This window comes from Lissotriton helveticus, chromosome 1_1, assembly GCF_964261635.1.
Source record: "Lissotriton helveticus chromosome 1_1, aLisHel1.1, whole genome shotgun sequence".
NCBI lineage: Eukaryota > Metazoa > Chordata > Amphibia > Caudata > Salamandridae > Lissotriton > Lissotriton helveticus.
This window is the reverse complement of record NC_136057.1, coordinates 1,353,766,576-1,353,788,745: the sequence shown is the minus strand read 5'-3', so window position 1 is coordinate 1,353,788,745 and position 22,170 is coordinate 1,353,766,576. Positions and strand designations below refer to the sequence as shown.

General features: G+C 51.3%; 1 protein-coding gene across 2 annotated transcripts in view; it reads right to left on the bottom strand.

Annotated features, from left to right (window-relative positions):
* The window catches only part of MEI1 (meiotic double-stranded break formation protein 1), a 3,250,839-nt gene that overhangs the window by 354,666 nt on the left and 2,874,003 nt on the right, over positions 1–22,170 (bottom strand). For both annotated transcript variants that reach the window (XM_078683295.1, XM_078683306.1), the window contains one exon: positions 14,241–14,322. In XM_078683295.1, coding sequence (XP_078539421.1) covers positions 14,241–14,322 — 82 coding nt within the window. The remainder of the gene's footprint in view (positions 1–14,240; positions 14,323–22,170) is intronic.

Genomic DNA, 22,170 nt, shown 5'->3' with positions numbered 1-22,170 from the left:
TGCTGTGTCTACTTTCCTTCGACAGGCAAGTTATCTGAATAATGAAAACATTTATTACCTTGTTTTCTTAGATGAGCTACTTACTATCATGGACACTTCAGCAAGATCTTGTGTGCTTACTTCAAGGTATTAGAAAGTGCTCTGAACTGGTAATGTTGACCAGCCACTTACAAATCTGATAAACGTTTGATTCTGAAGGTTGGTAGCAACATGAAAGTAAGCATCTTAAAGGTCTAAGAATGCTAACACCTTCTAGAAGTGCTGTATCGATTGTCTAAGTGTGATCTTTCAAAAGGACTGTATTTTGAGGTGGTTGTTCAACTGACATAAGTTGATCAGGGAGTACCAGCCTCCAGTCTTCCTTATCAGGAGAAACTGGAATACATCACCTTGTGTTGTTTGCTTCTGGAAAATATCCTGATCAACTGTTTGAGCAACACAGTCAGGATCGATCTGGCGGAGGCCTTTTATACGATGATATTTCTCGTTGAATAGTGCGACTTGTGTACATTTCTGGATAAATTCTAGAGTGTAGTAAAACAAAATAGGAATAGAGAACCAATGAGCCCATGGTTACCTCCAACCATCAATGGAGTTAAATGAAACTTTTTCCAACTACTTGCTTCTGTTAGACCGAATCACTGGAAGTGAAAATTGGCCAGCTGGAGGGAAAAGTCAGGTTCTCTTGGCATAACTGTATTTTGTAGGAAAAGTACTGTTAATACCTTGCCAGCAAAACTGAAGAGTACTCAATGATCAGATAGTCTCAGTGTCGGTGCTTAAACCCTGTAGGGTATCATCAGCAATCTTGCCTACTGGAGGCTTACCAATGAAAGGTATATAAAGTACTCTGTTGTGCACATCTTGCAATAAAGAGGTACTAGTTAACCCTTCCTTGTATCTCAACAAATCCGCTCCCGCTAACAGATAGTAACCTTCACTGGCTGCATACTCACTGAATCAATGACAGTGAACAAGGTAAGAATGACTAGTGCCTCATATTTTGGGTCTGTATATGGGGAGGGTAAATTTTTCCTCAATGCACTCCAGTCCCTGCTGTGCGAGAAGCTAGCCTGGTATATGATGTCCAATTACATAAGTGGACACCCTGCACCAGTCCAGACAACCCTTATGGTGATTTAAGAGGTCTTAGATGGCAGCTGTGGAGAGCCACCCTAAGGCTTAGTCCAGCAGTTGCAAACACAGTAAATAGCACGTAATACACAGTGGACCCCAGGGGGGACCAAACCAAATACTAAGAACGTGGTATAAGAACCACAACTCGGGTCTAGACAATGTGGAGAGGACATAGAAGTGCTGGCAACCCAAGGAGCCACCCAAGGTGAGTGACTAGGAACCCCACAGAGAGTGTGTGCAGTGTGGGAACACTACAGCGTGCTCCATACAAGTCTACGTGTAAGTTGAAGTTGGATTTTTAAAGATTTAGGACCTTTCCCAGTGGACCCTGAAGAAACCCTGTGGAAGACAGAAAGTTGGAGAGCCACCCCACCTGTGGATACGGTAGTATCCACATTACCTACACCAGGGAAGCCGGGTGCATAAGTGTGAAGTGGTGTCGGAAACCGCAGTCGAAACCAATGGAGGACTTCAGGAAAGTGCTGCTGCTGAAGAAGAAGGAGAAAGTCTCCTGTGGAATCCGATTCTAGGTGAGAGGTAGCTGCAAGCAGAGGGGACAGTGTCTATGTCACTCAGGAGTGACCAGGGGACTTGGAAGACGAATAACCTCCGATGTCGGGTGTTGCGAGAGGGTTGACGATGACATTGACTCTGCACTGTGAAAACCAGGCGATGCTGAGTAAGACCAGGAGCCATGCATGAGCTGTTCCACGAAGTGCTGAGGGGTCGGTGTCTGGCGGGAGCACCAACAAGCCTTGGCAAATGCAACCAACACAGGAGCTCAAGAAGGAGCAATGTTGGGACCAGCAAGGTCCAGGGGACTCACCACAAGCAGGGGAGTCTAGGCAGACCCCAAGCAATCAGGAGAGCCCAAGAGAAGCAAAGGTGACCCTCAAATGTACCAAGGGACCAGAGATGCTGAAGTCGCGAGAGGACCTCAAGCAGCTCACCAAAAGATGCAGGCCATGATGCACACGATGCACACGATGTGGTGTGGCCCAACATTTTGGTCACTTGAGATGCTCAAAGTTGAGGCTGCTTAGAGCCAAAAGACCTTCTTGGGAGGAAGCCAACAAGCCTTTGCAACAGCAAGTTGACGCAGTACACAGGGATTTGGTTATTGCAACCCCCACAAGGGATACTGGCCTCAAACTTGGTGAGAGTCAAGGCAGGACTCAGGAGCTGTGGAGAACCACCACCTGTGTTGTAGAGCCTTTGCAGTCCAGAGGAGCTCAGGATCAGCATACCGGTCGACTTAGTTGCGGTGCCTGCAAATTCAGGTGAGTGACTCCTTCACTCCAAGGAAGATTCCTTCAGGTGTCTTTGATGCCCTTAGGCCTTGGAAGGTCCCAGACGGTAGAAGAAGAAGTGGTGTCTGTTCGGAATCTTATCCCACGATGAATCTAGGGACTTACACCAAGGTAAGCCCTTAAGTACCCTGGGGAAAGGGTTGGGACGATTCATGGGACCCTCCCAGGGAAGGGTCTGGACAATGGGGAGGTTACTCCGATATCCTTTGTCCAGTTTCGTGCCAGAGTGGGAGCCAACGGCCCCCAGGACTGGTTTGAACTGCACTGTGCATGGGGACACCAAATGTGCCCCTCATGCAGACTGAGTGGCGTTGGCAAGCGCATCCACCCGGTCCCAATACACTAAATCCTGTCTGGAAGGTGGTTACACCTCCCTGTGACAGGATGCCTATTGTTCTACCTTCCCCTGCTCGAAATTGGCTCAGCAGCAGAAGGGCAGAAATGCGTCTCTGGTCGGCAGCAACCATTTTGTGCTGTCCGGGTCTGGAAGACTGGTACCGGGGAAATGGAGAGCCTAATGGAGGGCTCTTCCAGTGCTTGGAATCATACCTTCCACACCATTTACTGTGTGGGGGTATGATTCCAGCATGTTTGATACCAAACATGATAGGATTTGTTGCAGCCAGATTTGAGATGGTCATCGCGTAATTAGGCGGTGCCCCTCTATATGGTATATGGCTGCTTCACTTAAAACCCAGGAGAATGGACTCCGCAGGCTGTAGAGGTGCCTTGCTCATGCAGGGACACCCTCTCACTTAGAACCAAGCACCTGCTTTCAGGATTGCAAAGGCCTGCTAAAGGGGTGACTCATAGGTTTTAAGTGCAGTGACACTAGATATAGGAATTCTATATCTTTCATACGTGGTGCTAGCACCAGCTTACACAGGCTGCAATATCAGTCCTGTAGTTCCATTTTGAATGGTCTCCCATGGGTGGCATAATACATGCGTCAGCCCACGGGGGACCTCTGGGGTACCTATGCCCTTGGCACCTTAGCATCATGTACTAGAAACTTATAAGGGTACCCCAGTATCCAATCTGGGATGTACCTAGGTACTTGTCGAACAAGTTACTTACCTTCGGTAACGATATATCTGTAAGAAACAGTAGTTAGTATTAGATTCCTCACCTTAGAATATCCCCAGGCGTCAGTCTGGATCCGGAAACTTTTGCGTAGCAGTACCCCTGCGCGTCGGTAGGCGTCGTCTGCAGGCGTCCCCTGCGGCTCCGCGTCGTCGGCGTCGTGCGCCGTGATGACGTCGCTGGAGTATATAGACGCCGCCTCCGCGCGCTGACGTCAGTTCTTTGCACACAGCTTTTCCGCGCCAGAACACGCAGAGCCATGTGAGAACCAACACTGGTGCCATTTGAAAACTAGGGCCCTGAAAGGGATGTCCTTAACCCTAGGTATCAGTTCGCAGAAACGGGGAGGATGGGAGGGGCGGTAAGGAATCTAATACTAACTACTGTTTCTTACAGATATATCGTTACCGAAGGTAAGTAACTTGTTCATCTGAAAGAAACAGGTTAGTATTAGATTCCTCACCTTAGAATAGATATCCCAGCAATACCAACCCCGGTGGTGGGTCTGCGAACCAATACAACCTACACCAGAAAGTCCTGGAGGACCGAACGGCCAAAGAAGCCATCCCTCCGGACTTGACTGTCCAGGCAGTAGTGCCTCGCAAAGGTGTGCAGCGAGGCCCACGTGGCCGCCTGGCAAATGTCCTGCAAAGGGACTCCCCGGCCCAGGGCAGTAGTAGCCGCCGTGGCCCGAGTGGAATGGGCCCTCAGCCCAACAGGAGGCTCCTTCCGAGCCAAAGAGTAGCATGCTTTGATGCACAGGACGACCCACCGAGAGATGGTCCGTTTCTGTACCGCCCTTCCCTTCTTCTCACCCACGTAGCCAACAAACAGTTGGTCATCCACCCGGAACTGGCGTGTGCGATCCATATAGAATGAAAGCGCACGTTTTGGGTCCAGACGATGGAGCCGCTCTTCATCCTTCGAAGGATGCGGAGGCGGGAAGAAGGAGGGCAAGGTGATGGACTGCCCAATGTGAAAAGCAGAGACTACCTTGGGCAGGAAAGAAGGTCTAGTCCGAAGAACCACCTTATCAGGATGAACAGACAAGAAAGGAGGTTGAATAGAAAGAGCCTGGAGCTCACTCACTCTCCTGGCAGAGGTGATGGCTACCAGGAAGGCCGTCTTTAAGGTGAGAAGACGGAGAGGACAGGAATGAAGGGGCTCAAAGGGAGCGCACATCAGGAAAGTCAAAACCAGGTTCAAGTCCCACTGAGGCATCACGAACGGAGTTGGAGGATACATGTGCGTGACGCCCTTCAAGAATCGTAACACAATAGGGGACTTGAACAAAGATGGCTGATCAGGTAGCCTCAAGAAGGCGGAAAGGGCAGAAAGATAGCCCTTGATAGTGCCCAGAGCAGAGCCCTGCTGGGCAAGGGAAAGGAGGAAGAGGAGAACCTCAGACAGAGGGGCAGAAAGGGGATCCACAGCCTTTGCTGTGCACCATGCCACAAATCTGTTCCACCGGCAGGCGTATACCGACTTTGTGGAGGGACGCCTGGCTGCCAGAATGACATCACAGACTTCAGGAGGCAAGTCAAATGGCCTCAACTGTCGCCGCTCAATCTCCACGCATGGAGGTGGAGACTGGACAGAATCGGGTGGAGGACCGTCCCCTGCTGCTGCGACAGAAGGTCCTCCTGAAGGGGCAGGCGGATCGAGGGACCGACTGTCATGCTGAGTAGCTCGGGATACCAGTACCTTCGAGCCCAGTCCGGAGCCACAAGGATAACTTGGGCCCGGTCGCGCCTGATCTTCTTCAGCACTCTGGGCAGAAGTGGTATAGGCGGAAAGGCGTACAACAGACCGCAACTCCACTCGCGCCGAAAGGCGTCGCCGAGCGAGTGCCGTCTTGGAAACTCCAACGCGCAGAACTGATGACATTGCGCGTTCTCTTCTGTGGCGAATAGATCTAACCAAGGCTCTCCCCATTGCTGAAAGAGGCCTCTCGCCACAACCGAGTTCAGACGCCATTCGTGATCCACCGAGCACCGACGGCTGAGTTCGTCCGCCCTGGCGTTCAGAGAACCTGCCAGGTGTTGAACCGTCAGAGTCACGCCCTGACGTTCCAGCCATTGCCAGAGGCGCAGAGCCTCCTGGCAAAGGGTCCACGACCCCACACCGCCCTGTTTGTTGCAGTACCACATGGCGGTGGTGTTGTCCGTGAACACCTGCACTACACTCCCGTTGACAAAGGGGAGGAATGCCTTCAGTGCTAGGCGAATCGCCCGCAGCTCCAACATGTTGATATGGAGCCGGGACTCCGCCGGAGACCAGAGGCCTCTGATCTCCGCCTCTCCCAAGTGGCCACCCCAGCCTTGGAGGGACGCGTCCGTCACAACCACGTGCTCCGGTTGGGGAAGGGAGAGGGATCTGCCCCTGACCCAATCGCGGTCCGTAAGCCACCACTGCAACTGTCTCGCAGTGCCCTCCGAGATCAGGACATGGTCGGATAGGTTGCCCTGATGCTGGGCCCACTGAAACTTCAGGTCCCACTGCAGAGCCCGCATCCGCCATCTGGCGTGATGCACCAGAAGGATGCAGGAGGCCATCAGCCCCAGAAGCCGCAGCGTCAACCTGACCGAAACCCGGGATAACCGCTGAAAGATGGGAATCAGAGCCTGAATATCCCGGACCCGCCGTTCCGGAGGATAAACCCGAAACTGCGCCGAGTCGAGAACCGCTCCGATGAAAAGGAGCTTTTGAGAGGGACACAGGTGTGATTTCGGCACATTGATGGAAAACCCCAGCTCGTGCAGGAGGTCTGCCGTCATCTGAAGGTGGTGGACGACTGTCTGGGGCGAGCCCGCCTTCAACAGCCAGTCGTCGAGGTAGGGGAAGACTGAAACCCCTAACCGGCGCAGATGAGCTGCGACCACCGCCATCACTTTCGTGAACACCCGTGGGGCGCTGGTAAGGCCGAAAGGGAGCACGATAAACTGAAAGTGCTCGTGGCCTACCGTGAACCGCAGGTAACGCCGGTGGGCCGGCAGGACGGGGATGTGAAAATACGCATCCTGCAAGTCCAACGCTACCATCCAGTCTTGTGGGTCTAGAGCAGCCAAGACCTGAGCCAAAGTCAACATCTTGAACTTCTCCTTCCGGAGGAAGCCGTTGACGTTCCGTAGATCCAAGATAGGACGCAGGCCTCCCTTGTCCTTCTTGGGTACCAGAAAGTAGTGGGAGTAGCAACCACACCCTACTTCTGGCCCAGGAACGCGCTCGATGGCCCCCTTGGCCAAGAGGGCCGTAACTTCCTCCTGCAGAAGCGTCAAGTGGTCCCCCGACACACGGTGGTTCTGCGGTGGCATGGCTGGAGGAGTGGACTCGAAGGGGAGGGCATAGCCCCTTCGGACAAGCTGCAGCACCCACCTGTCCGATGTTATCGCGCGCCAGCGGGAGTGGTGATGGCGAACCCTGCCACCCACTGGCGTCACGTGAGCCCGAAAGCTCGGACTAGGAAGGCTTGGATGCAGCAGCGGAGGGAGGCGTGGACTGACCACGCCGCTGGCCTCTACCGCCACCACGGCGGAAACCACGGCCGCCACCGCGCTGGGGAGCGTTCTGCGTCGCGTGGCTGGCAGCACGTGTGGGACCTCCCCTCCCTTGGCCACGAAAGGGCCGAAACGAACCCGTCTGCTGGCGCTGGGTCGAAAGACCCAAGGACTTGGCCGTGACCCTGGAGTCCTTGAAGCGCTCCAGCGCGTGGTCCGCTTTGTCACCAAACAGGCGACTGCCATCAAATGGCATGTCCATGAGTGAATTTTGGACGTCTGGCGAGAAGTTGGCAGATCTCAGCCAAGCATGGCGACGAATCGCCACCGTTGTGGACATCGCCCGTCCCAGTGAGTCGGTCGTGTCGAGACCACAACGGATCGAGTACCGCGCCGCATCCCGGCCTTCAACTAAGGCCCGTGTGAGCTTGTCCCGCACCTCCTGGGGACATTGCGGCAGACACTCCTCGACCGTATCCCACAGGGAGTGGGTGTAGCGGCCCAAGAGGCACGCGGTATTACAAGACCGCAGTCCAGCGCTCAAAGAGGAAAAGACCTTTTTACCAAACTGGTCATACCGCTTTGATTCCCTATCGGGCGGAGCCGACGGAAAAGCGGACTGCGAAGTGGAGGCCTGGATCACCAGACTCTCCGGGGAGGGATGGGTGGACAAAAAGGCAGGGTCGTCCGAGCATGGACGGTGACGCCTCGCGACATTCCGGTCAACCGGCGCACCAGAAGCGGGCCTGGACCAGGTGCCCAAAAGGACATCCGACAGGGCCTCATTAAACGGCAGCAGAGGCTCCTGGGGGCATGACTGCGGTTTAAACACTTCGGTCAGAATGTTCGGCTTGACCTTCGCGACGGGGAGCTCAAGGTGCAAGGCCTTGGCAGCCCTCATCAGGACCACCGAATAGGCAGCACCTGCTTCAGACGCCACAGGGGACGGAGAGACAAACCCAGGGTTGGGCGACTCGTCCAGGCCACTGGCATCACCCAGATCACCTACCCAGTCCACATCATACTGGCAGGCACGGGATAGAGGGTCCTCAGACCCCTCCCAACCCTCTCCATACTCATCGTCATCATACCCATATTCGGGGTCGACGATATAGACGTCGGGGTCAACGGGCCCCATCGGCGTCGAATCCGGCGTCGGCCGACGCCGGTCCGACTCCGCGTCCGGAGTCGGGGAGGAAAGGGGGGTGGCGCCGCACGGCGTCGGTGCCGGGGACCCGACGCCGGCCGGAGCCGACGGCAGAGTTGCTGCACCACGCGGGGGCGGTACCACGGGTTGGCCCACAGGAACCGACGCCGGAGAGGCCGGGAGACCAGCCGGCGACGAACCAGGGGGAACCAGCGGCGCCGGGGCCGGAGCCGCCGGCGGCGCCGGGGCAGGAGCACCCGAACCGCTCGGGCCCCCAGACGGGACCGACGGGCCCGCAGGCGCCGAAGGCCCCGCCGGAGAAGACCTCGCCCTCATAGCAATGAGGAAGGCCTCGATCTCCTCACGCGACGCGCCTTCCCCAGGGACCGACGGGTATGGGGTAGACGGCGTCGGCGACCCACGCGGGGCCGCGGTCACCCGAGCCCCCGGCCGCAGTACGCGGGCGTCGGGGGGAGTCGGGGGTGCGATGGCGACGCCCCGACTTCTTGTGCTTACCTGACGAGCCGGAGGAATGGTGGCGACTCCCGGAGCGCCCATGGCGGCTCCGCGATCGTTCCCTCGACCGCTCCCTCGACCTCCGACCGGACCGGGACCGCTCTCGACGCGGGGCCGACACCCGGAGCTCGAGAAGCTTGCGGGACCGCTCCCGCCTAGCTTTTCCAGTCAAGGCCCGACAGTCGACGCAGGACTCCACGTCGTGGTCCGCGCCCAGACACCGGAGGCAGAGTCGATGGTGGTCGGTGACCGACATCATGCGGTCGCACTCGTCGCAGCTCTTAAACCCAGGCATCCTACCGGCACCGTAGAAAGATTAAGTTTTACAAACACTTGGTCAAAAGACCGGAGTACTGCTCTTCGGATCTGCGCTAACTGGCGCGGAAAAAAGAAGAACTGACGTCAGCGCGCGGAGGCGGCGTCTATATACTCCAGCGACGTCATCACGGCGCACGACGCCGACGACGCGGAGCCGCAGGGGACGCCTGCAGACGACGCCTACCGACGCGCAGGGGTACTGCTACGCAAAAGTTTCCGGATCCAGACTGACGCCTGGGGATATTCTAAGGTGAGGAATCTAATACTAACCTGTTTCTTTCAGATACAACAATTTAAGGGAGAAAGCAGAGAGACTGGGGTCCTGATGAGAAGGATCCTAGTCAGACTAGTCCATAAACAGCTTAGCACCAGGCAAAAAGTGGGGGTAACCATGCAGAAGGATCCTACCTTCCTACAGCGAGGAAAAAGGATTCAGTGTCAGTTGAACCTATGTTGTGATTGCACCGGCACAGCAGCGGCTCCACATGGACAGTGTAATCAAGAAGAGAACATATAATGTTGCTCTGCACTGCACACTGACATGTGACTTTTTCTCTTGGCCTAACCTAGGGCTCTATCTTGGTGCAAGCAGTCTCTAGCTGGTCTGCACCAGAAGATCTGAAAGACTAGGGTCCGAAAAAGCCTTCTACACAAAATGTGTGGCATAGTTTCTCAGTCAGCATTATTCAGGCACACCGTGCTGATCTCATGAACACATTTGTTTCCTGCACTGCCACTGCTGTGTGGGACTAGTATTTTGAGTCCAGTAGCAGTAGCCTGTGATCGCATTGATCTGGCAGTCACTCCAAAAAAATCAATGCAGTCAGAGGGAGCACACAATGCCAATCTTTATTGTACAGTAAGTGGCACATACTACATAGAGGCAAAGGCTCGTGCAGTTGAGCTGGACATACATGTTAAAGGCTTACTGAATCTAACCAGAATCTAATTAGTGTTTTTCTTTAAGCCTCGCTACCTCTCAGCTGGGCGAGAAATAGCTGAGCAGCTGGATGGGTAAAAAAAAGAAGGTAAACAAGCTACTTATATTAAACTCTATACAGTCTAGGACTGTAATTTAAGTTTAAAAAAGAGGCCCCTTGAAATTTGAGGCCCTGGGACAGAGCTCACTTTGCTCATGTCTCAAAACGTCTCTGTGTGGTTGTTGACAAACGCACAACCAATGGTGCTTGTGATAGCATCTTTGTTGACAATGACATTCACCAACAAAGCAGGCAAAGATGCCATTGAAGAGACAGTCACTGGCAGAGGGCCATACAATGGAGTGGAAGTTGAAGTCATCATTGAATCATTTGGTGATGAGGTAGTCTTCAACAGCATTCTCCAATATGATGTCACTGATGAAGATGTCAACAAGGGCCTCGATGACGAGGCTACAGACTTGAAGATGGGTGAGGACGTTGTTGACAATGATTTTGGCTAAAGCTTAGTCTTTTTGTGAGAAGAACACTACTTAGACTTTCAGAGGTAGACGCTGGATAGAGTAGACATTTTGTCTAAGCCTGTATAAGCCTAAGGCAATTTCAAGGGAAAACGTAGGTTTCAAAGTCATGCCCCTTGTTGACCAATTTATTTTAGTATTCCATCATGCAAGCCAAGGAATATCCAGTACCAAAGGAAGAGACAGAGTGGTGATCAAATTAAAAACAAATGACTACTTATGTTGGCAAATAAAAAGCTGAATAGGTACAGAACGCTCTTTAACGGATCCAGAGCTCAATAAATATCCATCAACCTCTTGAACACTTTTTGCATGTTCTATAGAAATAGTTTGATTGTCACGACCCTTATCCCATTTTTTGCCCATGAGATGGCCAGTTGCCTCAGAATCAATCATTACTTCAGAAGAGGTGAGTGGCCAAGATTCCCAATGGTTTAGTAGGTCAAAGAGGACAGGATCGAATCACATATCCCCTTTTGCTGCAATACAAAGACCAAGAGACCTCTTTCTTTGTCTTTTGCCATTAGAGGGAGAAGCCTGAACAATACCCAGCTGCTTAGGTTCCTCTTCTCCTTCTAAAGCTTCTTTAGTTTTATGTTGGTTGCTTTGAGAAATGATCACACATGAAGTGAGTCCTTTTTTCTTTCAACTTTTCTCATAAAGAGAGTAAATTGAGCTATTTCTGGCCAAATAACCTCAAGAGCTAATTCCTTGAATCTAGTAACATAAGTTAACATGATTTGAGAGTCTCGAAGGAAATCTAAAAAGGCTTCTTACAACGTGTGCGAGTGATTGGGTCAGTCAAATATTGCTTGAATCTAAGAATGCCCTTATAATTGCCCCAATTAGGACTGTTATTAGTAATGTGGAGTGTTGCCGTCAGAAGAACGTTTACACTCACGTTACTGACAATATATTTTACCTTTGATCTGTGTTTTTTTTTGGATGTGACAAAATTGAAACGTAAATGGGCGCACAGGAAAATATTAACTCTTTGTTCTTACTACCTTCAGGTATGGACATAGGAGGGTCAAGTGACACCAAAGTCTAGGTGGCTAGGGTTTGAGAATGTACTTTTTGATTACGTTACTGCACAGCAGACAGACAACAAATCTTTCATTTGTAACATGTTTCTTGGTTAGGCGATACTGAGTGGGTATTACAATCTGTCACAATGCAGCCTCAGAGTAGCGCTTGAACTGGATCTTAGATCAAATGTTGAGAGGGATCCCCTTTCTTGGACGCAACACTGGCACCTCTCTTAGAAAAGAGATGAGTAACTAGGTGATGGAGATTTTGATGCACAAAAACACAAGGCATCAAAATCTCTGTCAGCTGCACCGCCGAACTACAGTGGACCAACCACCACTGTGTACACTTCTCCTTCACCAAACCCACCATATGCCACCATGTCCACCGCTATCTTCGCAGAAGCTGGATAAAGTTCACCGAAGACCAGCCCACCATTGCCCTCAGCAAGACCCCACCACAGACATCCACGGCGCCAACACCTCACCACACAACTTCCACCGCTGGATCTCCGACTGCGCCAACACACAGGCACCCCACAAGAAACCTTCAGGCAAGCAGACCTCCCAGAAAGCCAGCTGGTTCTCCCCCGCCCTCCAAGAGTACAGGTGTACCTGCAGACAGCTCCAGAAAAGATGGAAGAGCAGAAAGATCAATGCTGACCATGCAGCCCTAAAATCCGTCGTCACGGCACACCACTGCCTCATCAGAACAGCAAAGAAAGCAGCCATCTAGAAACACATCTATGCCAATGCACACAACAGCAAAGACCTCTTCGCCGTGGTCAAAGAATTCGCCAAACCCAGCACAGGGACAACAGACATACCCCTGTCCCAAGACCTCTGCGACAACCTCGCCACCTTCTTCCAGCGCAGAGCGATAATATGGCAGGCAGCAGCTTAGTGCAGCCTTCTATTGCCAGGCTGCACACCTACTGCTGCTTTAGCCCCTTCAGTGCTTGAGAGCTAAGTTCTTGAGTCTGAGGACAAAAAGCAAACCCTTTGAGCAAGTTACTTCTGGGGCAGGATCCTGCTTAAAGACCGTGGGGCTGCAGGGGTTAGCCTCTTTGGGCAAGCCAACACCACAAATCCCTCCCTACTACTTACCCATAGTGACTTGTGTGTGTTTAATACTGCAATGCAAGTGTTGCAATGTTTTATATTCTCTTATTCTGTGTTGCAGGCAGAGTTACAGGGTGATCTAAAAAACTTCATTGTTAAAAGCAACCACAAGTAAGAGCTCATAGTGCTTCATGCCAATACCCCGGGAGTCATTAGGGAAGGGCCCTGGGATGAAAGCGACGGTGCCTAGTCATTCCTAAGATAATTGTCAACAACAGGGGCAGCACTAAAACCTGAACCAGGGGCAAACAATACTGGAGTCCTAACAAGGGTTCAAGTTAATACAATACATGCATTCAATTTTTAACCCCTTCCATGCTGATGACAGCCCCTGGCCGTCATGCATCACGGTGCTCGTGTGCTGATGACGGCTGGGGGCCGTCATGAACCCACCCACTCTTCAGAAGTGCCCCACAGGCGCAGAATCGCGGCCACGCCCAACGGGTTAAAGACCTAAAAAAACATTCTAATGTAAAAAATATGTAAAGTTTTTATTAACAATAATAAATAATTCAGTCAAGTTTTTATTAACAATAACAAGTAATTCAAGCAAGATTGAGTTATTTACTATTGTTAATAAAAACGTTTTCAATGAATGGTATACATTCACAATGGGCTTTTCTCTTTTTCTCTTTTCTTCTTTCTCTTCTGTTTCTTCAATTACATTTTTTTCTCTTATCTCTTTTCATATTTCTCACATTAGAATGTTTTAAAGCCTTTAAAAATATGGATACATGTATTGTGTCAACTTGAACTCTTGTTATTCCTAAGAGCAGCTGCAAGCCTGAGGAATTGGGCACTTGCCTGGCAACGCTCCACTTCTGTGTGTGAGTTTTTGTCCTGAAGTATGGGGTCCAGAGGTAGGGTGAACCTCCGAGGAGGAAACCTTACTGGAAGAATTATTACATCGAAATTAAAAGGGGCTATTTTAACAGAAAAGGTACCCTAGCACATTTACATTATGTTGTCATAATAGGGAGGGCCATACAGGCAGATACAATGATGATTACAGAAGCAGGGGCATAGCTATCGTTAGGGCTAAGGGCACTGCATGCCAATGAAGGCTGCCTTTCAGTGAAAGGGAGGAAGAGGGCAATTTTCCTTGTTAGCATAGGGTTAATGGCATCGCGGCTACGCCACTAGCTGGTGGAGAATGAGGCCGTGAGGTAAACGCACTTCACTGAAGCATATGCAAGACACGAGTTGAAATAGTTTGCAGCCAACATCTTATACCAAGCAATGCAGGATTCTTTCTCCTGACCACCAGAAACCCCTAGAGTGTTGTCCGCTGTCAAACGCTGGAATTCCCTTGCAGGGCTTCTAAGCATTTCACGCCATGGAACATCTCCCCTGCAGGTAAGAATCAAACCACTCGCTATAGGAGAGCAAGTGATGACATCTGCCCCTCTCTTTGGTCACCCTCGTGCATCCCGTCTCTTCTAGAGTGCTTCGCGACTTTGTGGGTATGCGCTCTACACACATACATACATACATAACATATAAGGCTACAATCCCAATGCGTAGAGCAAGTAAAACTCAGCGATCTTTAGCTTTTTCGATAACGTTGTTACAACAGAAAGTCACAGCATGCTATAGGAACATCAGGAGTGAACAAAAGCTTACCAACTTCCTTGTTTCTGGAGTTCACGAAATCCAGCAGGGCTTCCAAGCAAGTGCAGACAGCTAGCTGCAGCAAAGGGTCCTTCTGTAATAAGGTAGAAATCAGATATTTTAAAAAGTCAGACTGTCTCGTGCAATTCTTGATTTCTGTCAGTCTCTTGCCGCCTGCACTTCCCTCAAGAGGGTAGAATGCATCATAGCCTCACCACAGAACCTTCTTACTCTGCTGAGCAGGCTTGTACTGTATAGACTGACAAGGTGGAACAGCTGTTACTGGAGAACTTTGGAAATCAGCATCCCAGTCTAGCCACTTTCACTATCACAGCGTACACACTGTGAACACTCCAGAGAGACCTGGAGGTTCCGTATGCACTTTACAAGAACGCTTGCATGAAAGAAAGTAAAACCAATCACTAAGAAGTGCAGCTCACAGGTGTGCTCCCACACCTGCACCTGCCACTGTATGCCAGCTTCTAAGGACCCTCAAGGTCCTAGGGCTGCCCTCTACTGCCCAGGGTAATTGGGTATAGTGCCTCAACAGTGCTCCCACACCCATGTGTATGGTTCATATATTGTGACGCATGCACTGAGAGTTGGTCAAAGCAGCACTAAGTGACCAACGCCAGCCTTCACTACAAGGAATGGTTACCTGCTGAGCAAGTTTAAGTAAGATGTGTGCTTGGGACAGGTCTCTGTTCACCAGCTCTGAATGTCTAAACCCTGAGGATGAGCTGTGAAGCCTACCTCTTCAATGTCATCCATTATATTGTGCTCCTGAAACTCGGATCAAATCAGACCCACTGTACATTTGGGGCGAATAGATATGATGGGACAGTCAGGACTGACTCATATGGTCTGTATATTGACCCCAGCCTCGTAAGTCGTGTCTGCTGCACATTCCTGTCTCAGTTTCAGGATGAATGAAGAAGGTATTTATCAGCAATTACAATTCTCCAGCAGTGCTGTCTTTCATACATTCACATGCTTGAATTAATTACCATCAACAGGATTGGAAAAATAATTAGTGTTTACATAGTAGTAAACCTGCAGAACAAGTTACTTACCTTCGGCAATGATATATCTGTAATAAACATAGGTTAGCTATAGGTTCCTTACCTTAGAATTATCCCCAGGCGTCAGACTGGATCTGGAAAGTTTTTCGTCAGCAGTACCCCTGCGCGTCGAAAGGTGGAGTCAGTCGACTCAGCGTTTGTCATTGGCGTCGTGGTCGTGGGATGATGTCGCGGTAGCTACTTAGACGCCGCCTTCACACGCTGACATCAGTTCTGTACATAACATTTCACACCAGAAGCGCAGAGCCATGCAAGACACTGACCACTGGTGCACAAAACTAGGGCCCTGAAAGGAAGTCCTTAACCCTAGAAGTCAGTTCGCAGAACGGGGAGGTTGGGTGGGGCGCTAAGGAATCTATAACTAACCTATGTTTCTTACAGATATATTGTTACAGAAGGTAAGAAACGTCTTCATCTGAAAGAAACAGTTAGTTATAGATTCCTTACCTTAGAATAGATACCCCATCAATACCAACCCCGGAGGTGAGTCTGCGAAACAAGTTCACACCAGAAATTCCTGGAGGACAGAACGGCCAAAGAAGCCGTCTCTTCGGACTTGGCTGTTAAGGCAGTAGTGTCTTGTGAACGTGTGCAGTGATGCCCACGTAGCTGCGTGACAGATGTCATTAAGGGGGACTGCACGTCCAATGCAGTGGTAGCTGCTGTAGCCCTGGTGGAATGGACACGCTAACCCACTGGCGGCTCCTTCTTTGCCAAAGAATAACAAGCTTTGATGCACAAAAATACCCATCTAGAAATAGTCTGTTTGTCCACGATCCAACCTTTTTTGGCACCCACGTAGCCAACAAAGAGCTGGTCATCCACCCAGAATTGTTTTGAGCGATCCAAGTAAAAGGAAATCGCAAGGATGCGGAGGTGGAAAGAAGGTGGGCAAAGTGATGGTTTGTCAAATATGGAAAGAAGTAATCACTTTGGGAAGGAAGGAAGGAAAAATTCTAAGGACAACCTTGTCTGGAAGAACAGTCAGAGAAGGAGGTTTAAAAGAAAGAGCTTGGAGCTCACTCACCCTGGGCACAGAGGCGATGGCCACCAGAAAGGCAGTTTTTAAAGTCAGAAGCCTGAGAGGACAGTTATATAGCGGATCAAAGGGAGCACACATAAGGCAAGTAAGAACCAAGTTCAAGTCCCACTGAGGCTGTCAGGATCAGGACCTGCGCCAGAAAGACCAATATCCACAGGAGCGAAGAAATTGCCCCTCCACTCACGTAGGGTACAGCCACCTCAACCCATCAAGGCGTACTAAAGGTAGGCTAATACCCCAAGGAAGTGAAGAGACCTGGATGGACCACCAAGACTCTAATATGCAGGCGACGGGAACAGGGGTAATTAGAGTCTTCAGAATTTCCTGCAAATAAAAAGACCCACATATAATAGGCAGATGAGCCACAATTACCAGGTTAGTAATGAGCAATGTAATGTTGTACAGACTAATATAACATGCTTTCTCGTACTCACTGCGGGAGAAGTTCTAGGATAACATCAGGTCTCAAAAACAACAACAACAAAAAAATGATGTCCCTTCCCAAGGCACAGCCTTTGCCGGTAGAAGAAGTACTGGGTAGGTGGTGAGTAATCGCCTCGAATCCGCCAAATCCAACTTAGTATGAGCGCCACCTAACTATCTATCTAATTAGTTCCAGTTTAAAAGAAAGTCACAACAAAGAAAAGAAAAAGGATCACTCGTCAGCTTTGGAGTAGTAGTTGTTTGCCAGACAGATTGAAGGTGAACTTCCCCGAAGGTGGAAAGGTCTGAATGCACTCCGTGCGCTTGGATCCTCAAAGTGTTGTAAAAAAATAATGTCTTCTCTTCAAAAGCGCGTCCACGCGCTGTTAAGAATGTCGGATAGTCTTGGAAAACGGGGCCGATATGGCCGACAAACAAATGAATATGAAACAAAAGGTTATTTGCCCTTGACCTCGCTCTCACTGTAACAGGGGAAAGAGAGGGCGTAGTGTCATGAGCAGCGCGACCTCGCACTTCCAACAGCTCGAAGGGGAGCAGAACAGAAGAGGAAAGATGCTTCAGCAGTGTTCAGCGCGAAAACGCGCTAGAATGCGAATGGAGGGGCAGAAAATGGAGAGAAACAAAAAGGCGAATTAAACCAGCAATTTGGGAGGTAGTAATATTCGCCACTCGGTATCCATAGGAAGTCTCAGGAAGAATGAGGGTGGTCCTAGCCAAAAAGCCAAGCACCTGAAAACGGGAGTAAGCAGCTTATATGCTGAAAACTGTCACCTGACCTAGAAGCAGCGCAGCATGGGAAAGCATGTAAGTATGTAGCCAACACAGTGCATTATGGTATGGGTAGTCTTGGAATATCATCAGGGAAGGTTAATGTGCGGGAAGCCTGGCGGGTAACAGTGGCATTATGAATGGAACAGGAGGAAAAACATGAGTAATGCCCTTGAAAAAGCGATTTACAACAGGGGACTTGAAAAGAGTAGACTGATCAGAAAGCCTAAGAAAGGCCGAAATGGCCAAGATGTAGCCATTAAGAGTGCCCAGAGCAGAGCCCTGCTGGGCCAAAGAAAGAAGGAACAAAAGAACCTCAGAAAGATGGGCAGAAAGGGGATCCACAGCCTTTGCTGCGCACCATGCCACAAATGTGATCCATCTACAGGAGTATACCGTCTTAGTGGAGGGACACCTGGCTGCCAAGATAACATCACAGACTTCAGGAGGCAGGTCAAACGACGTCAATTGCCGCTGCTCAATCTCCACGCAAGGAGGTGGAGGCTGGAGAGGGTTGGGTGGAGGACCGTCCCCATCTGCTGCGACAGAAGATCCTCCAGAAGAGGCAGTCTGATTGGAGGATCGATGGCCAAGTGTAGCAGCTCGGGATACCAGACTCATCATGCCCAATTCGGAGCCACAAGAATGACTTGGGTCCGGTCACGCTTGATCTTCTTCAGCACTCTGGGCAGAAGTGGTATAGGTTGAAATGCGTATAGAAGACCGCAACTCCACTCGCAACGAAAAGTGTAGCCTAGCGAGAGCCGCCTTGGAAATTCCAATGCGCAGAATTGCTGACATTGCGCGTTCTCTTTGGTGGCAAATATATCTAACCAAGGCTCTCTCCACTATTGAGAGAGACCTTGCACCACGTCCGAGTGAAGACGCCAATTGTGATCCATCATGCACCTGTGGCTGAGATTGTCCTCCCTGGCGTTCAGTGAACCTGCCAGGTGTCGAACCACCAAGGATATGCCCTGATGTTCCAGCCATGTCCAGATGCGGAGGGCCTCTTGACATAGGGTCCATGACCCCACCTCGCCTTGATTGTTGCAGTACCACATGGCGGTGGTGTTGTTCATGAACACATGCACTACTCCCCGGACAGAGGGAAGGAATGCTTTGAGTGCAAGACGAATTGCCCAAAGCTCCAGAGGTTGATGTGGAGCCCGGACTACGCTGGAGACCAGAGGCCTCTGATCTCCGTTTCCCTCATGTGGCCGCCCCATCCCAGAAGTGATGCATCAGTCACCACTCTGAACGCTGGTTGGGGAAGGGAGAGGGATCTGCCATCGACCCAATCCTGGTTCGTTAACCACCACTGCAATTTGGACTGCAGTGCCCTCCGAGATCTGAACCCAATCGTGTAGGTTCCCCCGATGTTGTGCCCAGTCTCCAGGGTCGAGGTCAACAGGATCTGAGCTAGCGTCAACATTTTGAACTTCTTCTTCATCAGAAAGCAGTTGACGTTCCTGAGATTCAAGATAGGATGTTGGCCTTTATCCTTCTTAGGCATCAGAAAGTAGTGGGAATAGCAACCACAACCTACTTCTCGAACAGGAACTCGCTCGATGGCTCCCTTGCCCAAGAGTGCCGAAAGTTACTGTTCGAGAAGGGGTAGATGATCTTCCAACATGCAATGGTACTGAGGTGGCAATTGATGGAGGGGTAGGCCCGAAGGGGAGGGAGTAGCCAGTTCGGACTATTTGCAAAAGCCACCTGTCTGACGTGATGGTGCGCCAGTGGGGGAGGTGATGGCGAATCCTGACACCCACTGGCGATTGGTGGCCCTGAAAGGTCGGACTAGGAGGGTTTGGGGGCTGCAGCAGCGGGGGTGGTGGACTGACCCGCCCGCTAGCTCCCAGAACCACGGCAGTGGTTCCCATGTCCCTGGCCACGCAGGGGCTGAACAGCTTGCGCTGGCCTGTGGCTCTGGGCGGGACGTGGCTGGGCACCTCTTCCTTAGCCAAGAAAGGGAAGACGAGTGGATCTCGTCAAAGGGAAGACGACCGGTCCGGATGGCCTGCCCCTGCCTTTCTACCGCATGTTTCAAATCCGCTCCGACCGTACCTGTGAAGGCTGTGCGAGTCCTTCACTGATACTGATGGGCCGTCGTCCGATATGGGTATGGCAGAGATAGCGCTTATCCCTAAACCGGGAAAGGACCTCTCACACTGTGCATCCACCGCCCCATAGCCCTGTTAAACACTGACTTCAACATTTATACTAAGTTGCTGGCGAAGCGCCTGGACCTCCACATGCCGGGTCTAGTGAACCCGGATCAGGTTGGCTTCATCCGCAATCGGCAGGGGGTGGATAACGTGCGTAGAATTGCACACTTGGTGGGGTAGCCCACCACTGGAATATACCGGCCTGCCTCCTATCGCTAGATGCGGAGAAGGCATTTGACCGGGTGGATTGGGTTTTCCTGCGAGCGGTTGTACATAAGATAGGGCTCGGCCCAAACATGATCAACAGGGTCATTGCACTGTACCTCGCCCAGCAGGCCAGGATTAGGGTAAATGGACGTCTCACGGCACCCTTCCCCATTCATAGTGGTACTCGGCAGGGTTGTCCCCTTTCACCCTTGTTGTTTGCCCTGGTAGTTGAACCTCTAGCGGAATTGATACGGCAGGCACCGGACATTCATGGTATCCGTCTTGGAGGACGTGAAAATAAGTTAGCGCTTTTTGCAGATTACCTTATCCTCACCTAGACACGCCCTCAGGTGTCCCTCCCAGCTCTCCACTCTCTATTGCGGCTCTTCGAGCAGGCCTCAGGCCTTAAAATTAATCACAACAAATCTTGGGCCCTGAATCTCATGATCCCAAAGGAGGAGATTCCTGTACTTGGGAAGCTTGCGCCGTATCAATGGGCCTCCAACTCCATTCGCTACCTTGGCCTCCAGCTGACTCTCTCTCTAAACATGAGGACGCAAGTAAACTGGTGGGAGTGTCGGAAGGCAGTCCTGGAAGATCTACGGCGATGGAAACCCCTAGCGATCTCATGGCTGGGCAGGCTGAACGCCATCAAAATGTCGATCCTCCCTAAAATGTTATACTTATTTCAATATCTCCCCACGCCTGTCCCTTGCATCATATACAAGGTCTCCAACGAGACCTTACGGCCTTCATTTGGGGCGGACGTCGTCCACGCTTTTCGCAGAAGCTTCTTATGTCTCCATGTGATGGGGGGGCTGGCTTGTCCCAACTTAGTGGATTACTACTGGGCTTCGCACCTCCGTTTTGTGGTGGAATGGACGACGACGGAGAGTGAGAAGGTGTGGTTACATATGGATCGGGTGGTGACGGGGCGCACCATCTGGGACCTCACATGGCTTCGTCGGGTGGCGCGTTCTAGGAGTGCGTATGTAGCGGTGCCCACTAGAACGGTGCTGGATGTATAGGACAAGGTGGCGGAGCGCAGAGGTTCTTACGACGTTTCCTTCCCCACACACCCCTCTGGAGGTGAATCCACTCTTCCTGCCGGCTCATCGTACGCGCGCCTTTGCAGCCTGGGCGAAAGGAGGATGCAGGGCGGTATGTGACCTGTATGAGGGGGGAGTGTTTAAGACCTTTGCACAATGTAGGGAGGAGTTCCGTGTCTCACCGGAGGCGAGACTGCAATACGCTCAGCTGAGGCACTGGGCTTCTGGGATCGATATGCAGCAGGCAGCTACCCGCGCCTTCACCCCCTTTGAGCGGCTGGTTCGCTCCTTTGATGAATCCAAGGGACTGATATCCTGGATCTATCAGATTCTGCAGCACCCTCCAGTAGTGCCCTCTCACCCGTATCAAAGGCAATGGCAATTGACATCTACAACGGACATTAAGCCTGCGCAGTGGAACCGGCTGTGGCAAGATATCCCCAAAATCTATCGCAGTATCCCACAGCGGGAGAATGCATATAAAGTTATGACCCAATGGTATTATACTGCACTGCGGTTGCATAGGATGTTTCCTGCGTCTTCTCCCTTATGTTGGAGGTGTATGACTGCATCTGGGGACTTCATACATGTGTGGTGGGCGTACTCAGTGTTGAACATGTTCTGGAAGGAGGTCCTTAGTCACATTAGGGGGGTGTTGGGATTCCCTCTGCCTGAGGCCACAAACACAATCCTATTGGGCATCAAACCCGCCGGCCTGAAAGCACTCACTCTGAGTGACTGGATTCTGGTGCTCCACATGCTAGGGGCAGCTAAACAGCTTATAGCCTTGTATTGGAAACGAACTGAGGCTCCTCCAGTTGCCGCTTGGTTTCTGTGCATATGGCATTTCATACCTATGGAGCTTTTCACAGCGCGGCTGCAAGCAAGCGATACCCGCTTTAAGGCTGTTTGGCAACCTCTGATTAAATATCTTTGCATGGTCCAAGGGGACCCTGCAGCGCCGGGGCCGAAGCCGCCTGCATCTAAGGCTCCGGGCCCCCAGCCCAGTCTGCATGCCAGAAGCCTCAAAGATGGCATGCATCACTTCGTAAAATTGGCAAAGCTGGGCAGGGGTCGCTCCGGGTCCCGGGAAGGGAGGGAAACTCGGAATGGACCCTTCGGGCTCCACACACAGAGCCGCGGGAGGGGCACCACCCTCATTCCTCGTCACGTCGGTTG